Source organism: Hyperolius riggenbachi, chromosome 4 (genome assembly GCF_040937935.1).
Source record: "Hyperolius riggenbachi isolate aHypRig1 chromosome 4, aHypRig1.pri, whole genome shotgun sequence".
NCBI classification, from domain to species: Eukaryota; Metazoa; Chordata; class Amphibia; order Anura; family Hyperoliidae; genus Hyperolius; species Hyperolius riggenbachi.
Genome location: NC_090649.1, coordinates 392,431,761 through 392,446,888, shown reverse-complemented (window position 1 = coordinate 392,446,888; position 15,128 = coordinate 392,431,761). Strand labels below are relative to the sequence as shown.

The 15,128-nt window shown below is 40.5% G+C and overlaps 1 protein-coding gene across 2 annotated transcripts in view; it reads left to right on the top strand.

The window, feature by feature from the left end:
- The window catches only part of SYNDIG1 (synapse differentiation inducing 1), a 383,620-nt gene that overhangs the window by 327,681 nt on the left and 40,811 nt on the right, over window positions 1–15,128 (top strand). Inside the window, exon 4 of one of the 2 annotated variants that reach the window (XM_068232213.1) lies at window positions 3,583–4,517. The exons of the other annotated variant lie outside the window; for it this stretch is intronic. Within the exon in view, the coding sequence (XP_068088314.1) occupies window positions 3,583–3,654 (72 nt within the window). The 3' untranslated portion in view covers window positions 3,655–4,517. Of the gene's footprint in view, window positions 1–3,582; window positions 4,518–15,128 lie in introns of those variants that run through there. 2 annotated transcript variants of the gene reach the window in all.

The following is a 15,128-nucleotide window of genomic DNA, read 5'->3' as shown; positions in this document are numbered from 1 at the left end:
ACATTTCTTAATCCAGGACCCATAAAAGAACAGCTCAGTCTTGGATAAAAATCAAATGAATAAGGGCATTTTATTTGAAATACAGAGGGCCTGATTTATTAAGCTAGAAAATCAAATACTGCAATCCTTCAGCTCCCTTACCCAAGGATCACATTCATCAGGCAATGAGCACCTGTTTCCATACCCAGCATAAGAACTGCAAGCCACTGACCTTTATTTGTTGCCAAATGATGAGTCTTGATGCTGGATTATTTGAATTTGGTGCAATGGCAACCCAGAGCCAAACTCAAGCAAACTGGTAATTGCTTCCCCATCATTTGGTAAAAATTTAGCAATAAGTAAAGATCAATGTCTCCCTAGTCAAGTACCACATGATGAGGGCCAAAAGCCCAAAACAGACTGTCTAAATGTGGGGTTGATGTGGCTGTGTAATATTTAAAGCTATAGGCTTACTACACCAGCGGTTCTGGAAGCTTGTCTGGCTTACAGGGGTGAAAATAGATAATTTGCATACTCAGTAGCGGTGCATTGTGGGTAACCACAAATGTTCATTTATAGCTGAATTATTGCAAGTTTCCTTTTGTTTTCAGAAGGCAAATTTTACCAAGCATTGCTTATCAGTAGGAGGGATTTTCAGTCTCTTTTATTCCCCTATAGATCCGTAGTGGCTTGGGTCACCCCAAGCTGCTTGGTTACTCAGTCAAGAAAGATGAGTATAGGTTCTACAAAGGATCTACACTATAACTAATGTGGATCTATAGCAAAGAATACAAATAACACTTATTTATTTTTATATACACTATAATTAATGTGGATCTATAACAAAGAATACAAATAACACCTATTTGTTTTATGTCATTAAAGGAATTTTTTTTACCGGTGTCGGTGTCTTATTGTTTTTTTTAACAAAGAATTTTATTAAAGTAAAACAAACCATACAGATTTGCCAAACCACAGTAGAGCCCATGCAAAAGATGTCAATAAAATAAAGCAGCCATATACTTCAAATATGCAATAAAAACAATAAAGCACTATAAACAGTAATAATCATGGCAACCTATAGAGAACAAGCTAGCAAATAGATGAGGCCTAAAAAGAAACCACCAAGTATACATTAAATAGTTAAAACCACAAAGGGAGTACCAGGTAGACCATGGGTCCCACACCTTGTCAAAGTGCTTATCATGGTTAACCAGAAAATAGGTATTATTTACAAACATGTAGATAGCTCTAAGTTTACGAGGAAACATTGAAGAGCTGTTGGTGTCTTTTTTATCGCACTTTTGACGCTACACACTAGTAGGACACTAGCTCAAATAAATGAATTAGAGGTTTGTGCTATAACACCTTCACCCATTAACCTGAAAACTCGCGGTTATCTGATCATTATCCTTGGAAGGTCTGACCAGATAGCACATAAGTTCTCCTGCATTACCTTTTTTTACCTCTTGGGGCAAAAGAAACCTGTTGCTCAGCAATAGGAAAAGGGGTTTGTGTAAGAGGAGTATTGCTTGCTCCTTCCCTCAGTGCACCGTGACTAATAGTGGTAGGTCCACAGACTTGCTCAACCTTTTTCTGCTGACCCCAGTCTAATTTTTTGTTCTTTTTAGTTTTTTACTTCAATAATAATAAAGCTGAAAAATATTTATATATTATTACAAAATGTATTTGCATTTGTAAATAAGTTTATAGTTCTTCCTCGTAAAATATATGGTTGCAGAGCAGCATTGCCTTCTATGTACTGGTGATGACTGCTGCCATTGCCTGGATCCTATTAAATCATTAGCAAGTGACATTGTGCAGCCACATGGCAGCAGATCACTACTATTCAAAGCCTAAATGGCTAAATCAGGCCCAAACTGATACATTACGAAATGTGCAATGAGTAGTATGATGTTCTGTAATACTGTTTTGTTTTTCTTATTTACAATTAAAAAAATAATAATAATTAAAATATATAAAAATGCTACTTGGGTTAAGTCATTTTTTTATTGATTATAAATTGATATTTTATATACATTTTTCTGTTTTTATGATAAGTATTATTGCAGGGTTAACCCTTGCCACTCACTTTTCAAAGCATGCTGGCTTATGGATGGGTTGGGACTATTGCCTCTTTTTTTGTAAGGGGGAGGGGGCAAAGGTTAAAGTGTCCTCCTTGTATAATTTAATCTGCACTAAGGACAAATTTAATCTCAGTGGTGCAAAAACCGTGGTTGTGCGCTCTCTAATGCTGGGAATACACGGTTCATTTTTTAGCTGATAAGATGGTTTGATAGATCATTTCCAACATGTCCGATCTCACTTTTGATTCCTTAGCTGCTCGTTTTCTAATAAAAGTGAATGGAAAAAGATAAGAAAAACGAGCAGGAGATAAGGGAATCGAGAGCTGAATCCAGTGGCAAAAACGATTGAGAGTAGAAACGGATGGCAGAATCGAACCGTGTATTCCCAGCATAACATTTTGCTATTTGCAGCCACCTGCTGGTGGCAGGATGTAAATCTTCTAGGTTTTTTAAGCCTTAAAGAGGAACTGTAGTGAAAATTACCTAATGAATAAAAATGCTTATTTTTTTTACAATATTCATTTATAGATTACCATATTGAGTCAGTGTTTGCCCATTGTAAAATCTTTCCTCTCCCTGATTTACAATCTGAAATGTATCACTGGTGGCAACATGTTTAGCTCTGTCAGGTGATCTGTACAGAATGTTTGTTACTGAGAGTTCTTTGCACAGAGGGAGATATTGCTTGCTTGGCAGTTGGAAAAGCTGTTATTTCCCACAATGCAACAAGTCTGAGGGCCCATTCAAACCAGAAGTGCTTTTCTGAGCATTTTGCAATTGATTCAGGTTTTTTAAAATCACTCCCATTCACTTTCATTAAAATCGTGGTAAAAAATTGCTTAGGTGAATAATGACAATTTTACCGTAATTTTAATGAAAGTGAATGAGAGCGATTTAAAAAAAAAAAACGCTAATCAATCGCAAAACGCTCAGAAAAGCGCTTCTGGTGTGAACAGGCCTCACAGTCAGCAACCTTGAGGACCAAGGTCTTGACATCACACTGTGAGAGGAGTGTTACTACAGTATCATCCATAAAGACCCCCAATGATCTATTCGAGAAAAGGTATATTTTTCATGGAAAAGGAGGTATCAGCTACTGATTAGAGTGAAGGTGATTCCTTGGTTAATGTTCCTCTTTAAATTTAAACTTAGCAAATAAGTCAAACTTGCTAAAGTTTCCTTGAACATAACTTTGTGCAAAGGTTGTCCTCATTCTGTCTGATTCAAAACACAATCAATAGTATCGGAATGAGGACTTCAAACTGTGATATTCACTACAGTTCTACTTTAAGTGATTCAGATTTTCTTGTTCATTATTAGTGAATTCAGTAATGTGGGCTTATCAATTCTTCATAAGCATTTAAAATGTAATTAAGTATTTCAAATGTCATGATGACAAAAACGTTGCACTAGATAACTCGTATTTGGCGAAGCATTCAAATTTAAATTAAAGATTGTTCTGCTGATTGAATATGTAACTCCCACATGCGTTTTCTTTTTCTGTTCTTTCTTACAGAAAGAAGATGGATCGGCAGAAAAAATGCTTTTACTGAAACAAGAAAAAGAAAATAATTTATTAATTGTGTAAAGCTAGCTCTGTTTATGGTCATGGGGACTGCATGGTGGGATTTTGTTCATTACTATGTGTGCATGAATTTTTCATCCTGATGGACTGGATTGTGTTGTAAAAATGGACTGACGCTATTTGATAATAAAGGCCAAACCACACCTGTGATTCTTAATTGCGTAAGTTGCTAAACTGCATATTCCCATGAAATTCATGTAAACATTTCTCTTTGGCCATTCACTTCCATGGAATGTTAATGTCTAGTTATGATGCTTACCGCAATTTGTGCAAGTCGAGTTGTACCTTGATCATGCACTATTTTTAACAAAACAAATGTTTGCCTTCTTAAAACAGAAGGTATTAAAACAGAAGGTATTTGTTGTGATTATTCAGATTGGAGTAAGCATATGATGTCTCCCACAATGCATCACTGCTGAATATGCAAATCATCCTTTGTTGTCCCTGTAAGCTAGCCACACCTCCAGAACCGCTGAAATGCAATGATGTGTCAGTTTGTCAATTGTACAGAGCAACAATATTCCACGATGAATACAGAGAGTTTTGGACTGGTTGATCCTCATCAGTGCATGGCATAGGTTAATGTGGCTATATGGGGTAAGACTTGCAACAACCAGAGCCCCTTACACACTCCAAAGAGTTCTAGTTCACCATGAGCTTGCTGGGCAGCCTTTGGCACCATTTTTAGGGGATCGCAGAGACACACTACTGTCTCAAGACCGTCCACACAATTTTTAGTACACATGTACTTTTAGTGCTGAATTTGTTCCGTTTCATCAGGTTGCTTTGTTATTGGGTGTAGCAAACAAAAACAAATATTCATAAAGAAAATTATTTTTAACTTGGAAAATTGTATGTTGCTAATTATCAAGAAATGTATTCCTTTTTCCAATGACTTACTGATGGTTCATAAGAAATATGTAAGTTTTATCTAACCCAAATTTGCTGATCATGTTAATTGGCACATTAAACAGATTTTTACACAATCCATTTTTTCACATAAAGTGGTTGCCTATAATGGCTGATTCAATATCATAATGTCAGGAGCAAATACCCAACAGAGGCCTATTGCAATCAATCGGGTTTCATTTTAAAGTGTACACGAGGAGGTGCGGGGGGAAGGGGGTAGGTGAGACACAGAGGCATGCTTCCTGCTGCATGACATGCGTCTGTGCCCCCCCCCTCCCACTGCGCTGCTCTCTGCCCCACCTCAAGACTGTCTCCCTCTGAAATTGGCGACATGTAGCTTGTCACCAATCTTGAGGGTAACGGAGGAGAGGTAATCCTTGCTAAATGCCCATTGGGGGCGTTCCTGCAGGCCTTTCCTAGCTGCCACCAGGCAGCTCTGCCTCTCCATGGCCGCTCCCCAGCTGCTTCCCGCCTCCCTGCATGCTGCTCTGTGTGAGATCCACAGGGGAGCTCTTCCAACGTCGTAACCCCAGGGGTCACAAAAACAAAACTGAGGCAATGCAGGCCACAGGAGCAGTGCGAGCGTGGCGAGGATTGATCCGCCCAGTCCCCGGATCAGGTAGCATTGTTTTTTTGTGGGGGGGGGGGTTAAATCCCCATCTCGGGTTCCCTTTAAAGCAGTAACATCAGCCTACAGACTGGTCTCTCTGCCTTACTACAATCTGCATAGGACATTTGTTTTTTATGTTGTATTACTTAGAAGGTTCACTAAAGTTTTAACACTAGAATACTAACCTGGTATATCATAAATTATCAAATTTGTACCACAGTGATGCCATTATATTTCCTGCAGTGATGTAAACCCATGAGCTCTTTAAGCCTCCCTACCCACACTGTGAACACAAAATTACTTTCTAAATGACAATATGTGTATAACGATAATATACAGACACTTTTCGCATCTTAGCCTCCTTCACTGAGATTGATATCACAGCTCAGATACTTTGGAAACCATCCAGCTGGCAGCCGCAGACTACATTAGAAGAAGTAATCCTAATCACTATTCCACTGAGTAGAAGACACGTAACATTCCCTAGGGGGTTAAAAGAGCATCTACTTTGTTAACAGAACGTATTGGTTTACTGTGTAAAATTAGCAACTGTAAGAAATATGAGAAATATCAGAATAGGATCATTTGAAAAGTTTTGCCAAATTTAGAACAAGTGCTGTAGGAATAGGAATATATGACGGATCATATTTTGTAAATGCTAAAATAATTGACAACTTCCCATAATTGAAACGTAGAGAGAACCATACTTTGCTAATATGCTCGTAGTAGGAAGTGACAGGAAACACTTTGCACACATTTTTTTTCAAAGAGCACCAACACTATGAAAATGTATTTAATTCAAAGTCTACATTCTTAATTACAGTGAAAGCTTTAGATGAAGTAAACGAACAAAGGAATATTGTATAAAAATAATGTGAAATAAAAATGTTTTGTTAATTATAAATCATCTTTGCTATCATAGGGCTTGATTCACAAAGCAGTGCTAACTGTTAGCACGCCTGTGAAAACCCCCTTAGCACATCTAAACGAGCTTTTAAAACTTTATGCGTGCAAAACTTTATGCGCGTAAAACTTTACGCGCGCACTGCACAGAGCGCAGGGCGCTCCGCGCGAAGTGTCCATTAAAGCCTATGGGACTTAGCGCGTGCATAGGACTTTGCGCGGGCAAAACTTTGCACGTGGTAATTAGAGCGCGATCTGATTGAGAAAACCGGTGCTAACCTACTTAGCACCCTGGTTAGCGCGCCTAAAGAATTTAGACGTGCTAAATAGGTTAGCACCGCTTTGTGAATCAAGCCCATAGTGTTATTATGTAGTGCAAAGCATAGACCTGTTAGAAAATCAAATTGGGAAAAATCTATTAAAATATTTTTGACAATATAATCATTTTTCATAACTTTTTTTTTAGCAGTTTTGCATGCTCATCCTTGTTGAATTTGCAGAAATGGCTTGATACAGATCTGTTATTACTGCATTTACTTAAGGTATCCAGCAGATTTAACCATCAGATAGATTCCTGTAAGATGCCTGTCAGGTCGAATCTGACAGGAATCTATACTATGTGTGCCACACATTAGAAACAGATTTCCAATAGATTTCAGTATAAAATCGATTGAAAATCCATCGAAATTTAGAGTGGCACTATTCGATCCAATGCAACGCTATGGGCTATCGGTCTGCCACCAGCAGCCATTCAACCTCGAAATCAAGTAAATAACTTGATTGAATTTGGTCAGAAATCGATTGGGCAACTGCTCATGCTGCCTGCAGTATTGATTTCTAGCCAATTCAATCAGAGCGGTCGAATCAGCTATATATCACTGGCAGAAATCGATGAGTATATGGGTACATTAAGGCTATAGCATTGATATCATGCAGAGAGGAGCAAAGACTTGTACACACGCTAGAGAGTTCTCACCCAAGAAACCCAGTCCATCTGTAGGCTGTGATGCGTCTGCTCAGAACTCAGCCCCAAAATTCAACACGGGCAACAGTAATTGTGTGTGTGTATGTGCACCTTAAAGAGGTACTCTAGTGAAAATAATGTAATAAAAAATTGTTTTTGATTTTTACAATAATTATGTATAAATGATTTATTCAGTGTTTGCCCATTGTAAAATCTTTCCTCTCCCTGATTTACATTCTGACATTTATCACATGGTGACATTTTTATTACTGGCAAGTGATGTCAGTGGAAAGAGATGCTGCTTGCTTTTTTGGTAGTTGGAAACAGCTGTTATTTCTCACAATACAGCAAGGCTCCCACAGTGGGATGTCTGAACCATGGTCCTGACATCACACTGTGGGAGGGGTTTCACCACAATATCAGCCATACAGAGCCCCCTGATGATTCGTTTGTGAAAAGGAAATAATTGTCATGGGAAAGTGGGTATCAGCTACTGATTGGGATGAAGTTCAATTCTTGGTTACAGTTTCTCTTTAATAAATCAGATTTTATTACACTGTAGTCTAGGCTGATAAGAAGTAAGTTGGTTGGCGTCGGCTAGTGTGCTCTAAATTTGGTATTCTTTAAATAGGCTCAAAAATGTAGAAAATCAATACACTAGGTTCATAAAACAAAATGGACTTAATGCTTCTTTCACAATGCTATAGAAAAGACAGAATTTGTTTAATATATTCATGGTGTACAATGTACACCTGCAATATTTTGTACTAATGGCATATTTTTTTTAAACACCCTTTATTAATTTAACCGTTTTCTTTTTACGGAAGTATGGAAAGAAAACAGATTTTATGATGAATGTCCTATTTTACATTTTATAATCTGAATATAAAATGATTAAATATAAATAATGTTAGACAACGCCAGCAAAAGCATTTATCTGATCACTTAATATGCATAGATATCTGTGAATATGGACATATAATTAAGACTTTGCATCTCCTTTTTACACTAAACATGCTTTACAGTGCTATGTTTACATTATTACTACTTTGTATGTGTTCTTGAATTAAAAGTGAGCATAAAAGTTTGTTGATCACCGACATGGTTGTGAAACAGGAAACATTGCCTTTTTGAGATGGTTAGCTTAAGGATTTATTTTATCTTTTGGTGAAGTGCGTTTGTTTGAGAAGTGAAATCAAATTTGTGAAAAAAAATGTGGTTATAAAGTTTTACTGTTTATCTCTACTATTATTTATTACATGGGCCTGATTCACAAAGCGGTGCAAACACTTTGCACGCCTGTGAAAAGCCCTTTATCACGCCTAAACCTAGTTTAGGCGTGATCTGAAGGAATTCGCGCGAACTCCCGCGCGAAGTGCCCATTAAGCCCTATGGGACTTTGCGCGCGCGCGTACGCGCGGAAACTTCGCGCGAGTTAGAGCACAAAGCGGTGATAACTTTGCTGGTGCAAAGGTTATTACGCCTAAAGTCTTTTAGGCGTGATAACTGAGTTATCACCGCTTTGTGAATCGAGCCCCATGTGTTTAAGGCGCTTGATACATTTGAATCACTTCTTTACAAAGAAAATCAGATTCATTCTAGAGATGGCCCGAACGGTTTGCCGGCGAACAGTTCGCCGGCAAACTTCCGGTGGTTCGCGTTCGTGGAGAACCACAAACCTTTGCGGAAGTTCGGTTCGCCCCCATAATGCACCATTAGGGTCAACTTTGACCCTCTACATCACAGTCAGCAGGCACATTGTAGCCAATCAGGCTACACTCTCTCCTGGAGCCACTCCCCCCTTATAAAAGGCAGGCAGCGTCAGGCTTTGGACTCACTCTTGTGCCTGCAGTAAATAGAGAAGGGGCAGCTGCTGTAGACTCTCTCATAGGGAAATATTAGTTAGGCTCTTGTAGGCTTCTTAGATTGCTCCTTGCTGATTCTTATTGCTAAAATAGCACCCCACAACAGCTCTTTTGAGAGCTAATCTTGTTCTTGTGATCTATTTTTTTGTTGTTGTGTTGCCCACTGACACTGCATTATACAGCCCTCTCTGTTGCAGCTGGACCTTGGTAATCGTTATACTGTGCCAGGCCCTGTCTATCTATACTGGGACACCTACCTATGCCTAGCTAAATACTGGGGCACCCACCTACCTATACGGGAACACCTACCTATGCCTAGCTAACTACTGGGACATCTACCTATGCCTAACTACCATATGGGCTGGAAAACTGCTATCGCCTGCACTCTGGCCATGGTGCGCACCAGTCCAGAACGGCTGTTACTACACAAACAACTGTTTGTGGTGCGTTACACAGTGAGTTTGGTGTGTCAGTGTGAAGCAGTACTCTAATTACACCACCTGATTGATGTATACACATGCAAGATGTTTTAAAGCACTTTAGGCCTGCAATTTAGCATTCAATGTGATCTCTGCCCCTAAAATGCTGCTTTGCGTCCAAACCTGATTTTTCCCAGGGACTTTTGCCATGTATCCCACTCTGCCATGCCCCCCTCCAGGTGTTAGACCCCTTGAAACATCTTTTCCATCACTTTTTTGGCCAGCATAATTTTTTTCTATTTTTCAAAGTTCGCCTCCCCATTAAAGTCTATTGCGGTTCGCAAAAGTTCGCGCGAACCGAACTTTCGCGTGAGGTTTGCGAACCCGGTTCGCGAACCAAAAATCGGAGGTTAGGGCCATCTCTAATTAATTCCATTACTCTATTGTTGGGAAAGGGGTAAAGCCAGTTCACCTATGGAAATATTTTTGAGACGTTGGTCAAAAACCATTTAAATACAGGCAGAATAAACTGTACAGACTACATGTAGATAATGCCCTTGTTGGTGCTCAACCCTAGGACTTAAATGCTGCAAGGCAAGTATTCTAGCCTTTACTGATGGCATCAAAACAGGTTCACTCCTCCAAGAGAGTAAATCACTCCTTTAGTCAATCAAGCTATAAGAGTTATTTGAGTTTTTTTTAGAACTGATAAATTATTAAAGAATTGTGGATGTTTTCTGAAACCATTTGTAAATCACTGTATAAAATATAAATAAATCATATTTGTCATTTAATGCTGTGTGTCTCTTGTTTACATTGTACCTGTATGCTCTAGATCTGCGCATGACTGAGCTCTGAATCCCACTTATAATAAAAATGTACAGAAATGCATAACAGAAAATAACTATATTGCCTATGAGGACCTGGGTTACAGATAAGTGAGACAAGAAGTTAGTGTGTGTAACAGAGCTTTGGTGGCTATCAGAGTTAAAATACACTGAACTGTGGCAGTTATGGTAACAGTGAAGTCTGTGTCACAGTCAGTTTATACCTTGCCTGCATTGTAAAGCATTAGATTTTACTATTGAATTGAATGGAGAAATCTTCTGATGCACACATCACATGGAGACGTGACCTCCCAGAACTTAGGACTAGGCATAATGCAGTGACAGGATACCTGAATAAATCATTATTCATTACTTTTGGATATTTTAGAAACAATGGCTTCCTTTTTTAATTTTCTATTGGCTATTACACTTTTCATTTGCCTCCAATATATTATAGGCCATTGACCCAGAAGGGACCTGCAGACCAGGTATACAGTCTGACTTTGCTGGTTGCATATCTATTTCATATATGTAATGTAACCCAGGTAATAGTGAACCCAAACTATTTGATTTTTTTAAGGAAATAGGATTGCATTCCTCATATCTTGTTCAGTGCTAATCAGGCAATTTCCTTAACTTGTGGAAAATGATATGATGATTTAAACCATGTCACCTCCTAAATCAGAGCAACTTTGACATTTTAGCTATGCCTTTCTATATATTTATATGAGGGAGGGGGAGATTGGCTGAAATCGATCCAATTTAAAGTATAAAAATAAAAATATATAATTTCTCAGTTTTCACCAATGTAGTTTCAAAATAAAACGTCAGCATGTAGATGGATGCTGGAAAATATATTTGGCTATTTATCCTGGTTTTCATAACACTTACATTTTTTTGCTGCTACATTGTGATGTATGATCTCTCTCTATATAGTACCCCCTCTGTGTCTCCTGTATGGTACCCCCATTGCTCCTATATGGTGCATTCTCTGCGCCTTTTATATGGTGCTCCTAGAGCTTCCTACACGGTGCCTCCCTGTGCCTCTTATATGGTGGTTTCTCCTCTATGACAATGCCACATATATGATGCTGCCTGATCTCCCTGGTGCTGTAGTGACCCCCCCCCCCCCCCCCTCTCCATGCAGAGATCGGCATTGGAAGCATGCTGTGTAAGTAGTATCTCTCCATGCCAGTGACAATCACGGTGCGGACCATTACTGTGAACTCCCGCCAGACTCCTCAGAATTATCAGTATTGTTACTGTAAATGCCCCATTGTTTTGTTCAAACTGCATACTTTCTTTCATTCCCCTAAATTATGTATCTCCCCTTTAATACTCCCGCGATATAGTGACCTCTCTGTTTGTAGTGCTCTATATACTTTGTTGCCCTATGTCTCTATATATAGTGCTACCATATATATATAATGCCCCCCTATAGTGCTCTATTTCCCTTTATAATGCCTCCTTTATGATCTTTCCCTATATATTGTAGTACCCCCTCTGTGTTTCCTATATGGTATCCCCATTACTTCTATATGGTGCATTGTCTGTGCCTCTTATAGGGTGCTCCCAAAGCCTCCTACATGGTGCCTCCCATACGGTGGTTTCTCCTCTATGACACCCTCCTAGTACCCTAAATATGATGCTGCCTGATCTCCCTGGTGCTCCCTCCTCCCTTCAGATATTGGAAGCATGCTGGGTAAGTAGTATCTCCCCATTGCCTCCATTACTGAATGTAATTCAGCCTCAGATATGTGTACCAGGGTACACGCAGCTGGAGGAGCCATAGGTAAGCTTAAGCTATGCTCATGGTTGGAATGGGATAGTTAATGTACTACTTATCCATAGCTCCCAACAGCCCCTCTTTCAGAACCTCTTTGGGAACCAAATACCTCTGTCCCTCTTTCTTCCTTGTTTGTTCCTCTTTCAAGACTGATGTACAGATCTATGTTAATATATGTATCTTTCTACTGAAAATGTGTTTAATTGACTCTAAACTTTATGTCCATCAATTAAATGGATACATTTCTTATTTTTAAGTGTTAAAATGAACAAAATCTGATGATGATAGAATGGACCGGTGTGGTTTTAATGGTAAAACCACATATTTTTATTCTGAATTCTTTGTGATATGCATGGTAAGGGGTGTGGTGGGGGCGTGGTTAGATGTGTGACAGGGGCCTTAAAGTGTCCTTCTTTCTTATCTCAAAAAGTTGGGAGATATGCTCACCTCAGTCAGCATCACTTCCGTTTGTCAATTAGCTTCCTAAATTAGTTCTAGTAAGTTCCCAGGGGATAATCAGCTCAGGTGCTCACTAATAGCTACAGACGTGTATTCATGTTGTTGTGCCTAAACTTGTGGCAATGATCATGTAAATAAACTGTAGTACTGGCACTAAGTGGTTAAAGTGAAACTTATAAAGACCGACTTTTATTGCAAAATGACATATATCATTGCTCTGTAATTTTTCAGTTGGCAGCCTGATATACATTTTTTTATTGGACTGAAGTTAAAAGTCCAATATTTGCAAGCCTGAAATGTGTGCTATTTTTGCTGTCTGAGTAATTAGCTGCACAGGGCAGGAGCTTGTTAACTATTTTCCACACCCAAACTATTCCATTAGCTGGCGGACAGCTTGGACACACCCATATCACAGTCTCTGTTAGGAACGGTTTTGAATAACTGTGTTTTACACACACATGTTGTACATGCTTAAATAAGCTAGCTGATACAAGGGTTGATATTAAAGGACCACTATCAGGAAAAATTGGTACATTTAAAATACATGTTTATGTACGTAAAAAATGTACATTTGTTGTGGAATAAAATGCACAAAAATTATATTTTTCTTATTTTTCTGCCTCTCACAGTACATTGTAAAAATCTGACAGGTTTGGCAGGTTTTGGACCCCCTCGTGGGGGATTCTTAGGGTGTTCTGTCTTCTCAAAAGCACTTACTGAACGGCACTTGCTCAGTCCAATTTCCAAAATAGTAGGAAACTAGGGATGTAGTGGTGTAGCTAGACATTATTGGACCCAATCGCAAAGGCAGGCTGGTCGGCATCTTTGTATAAATCCTTTCCAGGAAATGCTTTCATAAAAAAAGAGAATATTAAGAATTCCCCATGAGAAGATGGACTAGTCCAAAACCTGTCAAATCTGTAAGAGACAGTAACATAGGAGAAAAGTTATTTATAGTATATTTTAGGCTCTTAACTCAATCTGGATGTACACGTACCAGTACATCCTGATTGAGCCCCAGTAGCTCAACCATACCAGTACATCCTGTCAATTAGCACTGCTTGTTCACTGCGGTACTTACACATCGGATATGGTGAAGTGCCTGGAAATAAATGAACATGACTCCAATCAGAAGCCATGTTCATTCATAAAACTGAAAGTAAAAAAATGGTGTAAAGAAATGATCAAACACTTCCTAGTAACCCAGGATAATGTATAGCGCAATCTTGTGGACAAAAGTTTTAATTTAAAATCCATTTAAAAAAAATATGTTAGTTATTACCCCCTGCGAACCCCTCCACCCCCCTCCTCCTGTAATTACCAAGCAAAGAAACACTTTAAAAAAAAAAAAGTGACAGATTAAAGAGAACCAGAGACGAAGCACCCTGGTGTATTTTACCTTATAAATCAGTGGGAACATGACAGTAAACACCTAATCTGCTCTTTGTTTTATTGTTCTCTCTTTAATCTGCCTGTTATCACCTCTGATAAGCACCCTGGTGTATTTTACCTTATAAATCAGTGGGAACATGACAGTAAACACCTAATCTCCTCTTTGTTTTATTGTTCTCTCTTTAATCTGCCTGTTATCACCTCTGATAAGAATCCCCAACTGAGCATTCAGTCTGGCTTTGCTACGGAATGATTATAGCTGAGTCTGTCTTCTCTGGTGTCTGCTACCCTTGTGGCCAGTGGCGTAGCAATGGGGAGAGCAGCCATAGCGGTGCTACGGGGCCCCGCGGCAGCCCTAAGTCACAGGGGGCCCGCAGCTGCCTGAGAGTACTTTTTATTTTTTTAATGTTTTTATTATACGGCCGTGACGGACCCCGGCCCCCTTCCCTCATCTCGGCTTTCCCCCCCCCCCTCCTTTTACGACGGGAGGTGCGGCATATTCAGCAGGCTCCGGCGGGGTAATCCGCCGCTAGAGGTCCAGCTGCCTCCAGGCTACGGTGTCTCCTCTGTATGCCGCGCGCACTGCTTCCTGGTTTATTGCGCGCGGCATACAGAGGAGACACCGTAGCCTGGAGGCAGCTGGACCTCTAGCGGCTGATTACCCCGCCGGAGCCTGCTGAATATGCCGCACTTCCCGCCGCCGCTCGTAAAAGGAGGGGGGACTCCGGACCCCAGGTGAGGCAGGGGGGGATAGGAGTCGGGCCCCTACCCCACTAGCCACCCACCCGCCTAATTAGCCACCCACCCAGCTGCCTAATTAGCCACCCAACCAGCCGCCTAATTACCCACCCACCCAGCTGACTACTTACCAGCACCTACCCAGCTGCCTAATTACCCACCCACCCAATTACCCACCCAGCTGCCTAATTACCCACCCAGCTGCCTAATTACCCACCCACCCAGCTGCCTAATTACCCACCCACCCAGCTGCCTAATTACCAGCACAAAGCCCACCCACCCAGCTGCCTAATTACCCACCCAGCCATCAGCTGCCTAATTATCCACCCACCCACCTGCCTAATCACCCACCCACCCATCCAGCTGCCTAACCGCCCACCCACCCATCCAGCTGCCTAACCGCCCACCCAGCAACCCACCCAGCTGCCTAACCGCCCACCCAGCCACCCACCCCGCTGCCTAACCGACCCACCCAGCCCTAACCGACCACCCAGCTGCCTAACTGCCCAAGGCTGCCTAACCGGAGCCGCCTAACCGCCCACCCGGCTGCCTAACCGAGGCTACCTAACTGCCCACCCAGCTATCTAACTGCCCACCCAGCTACC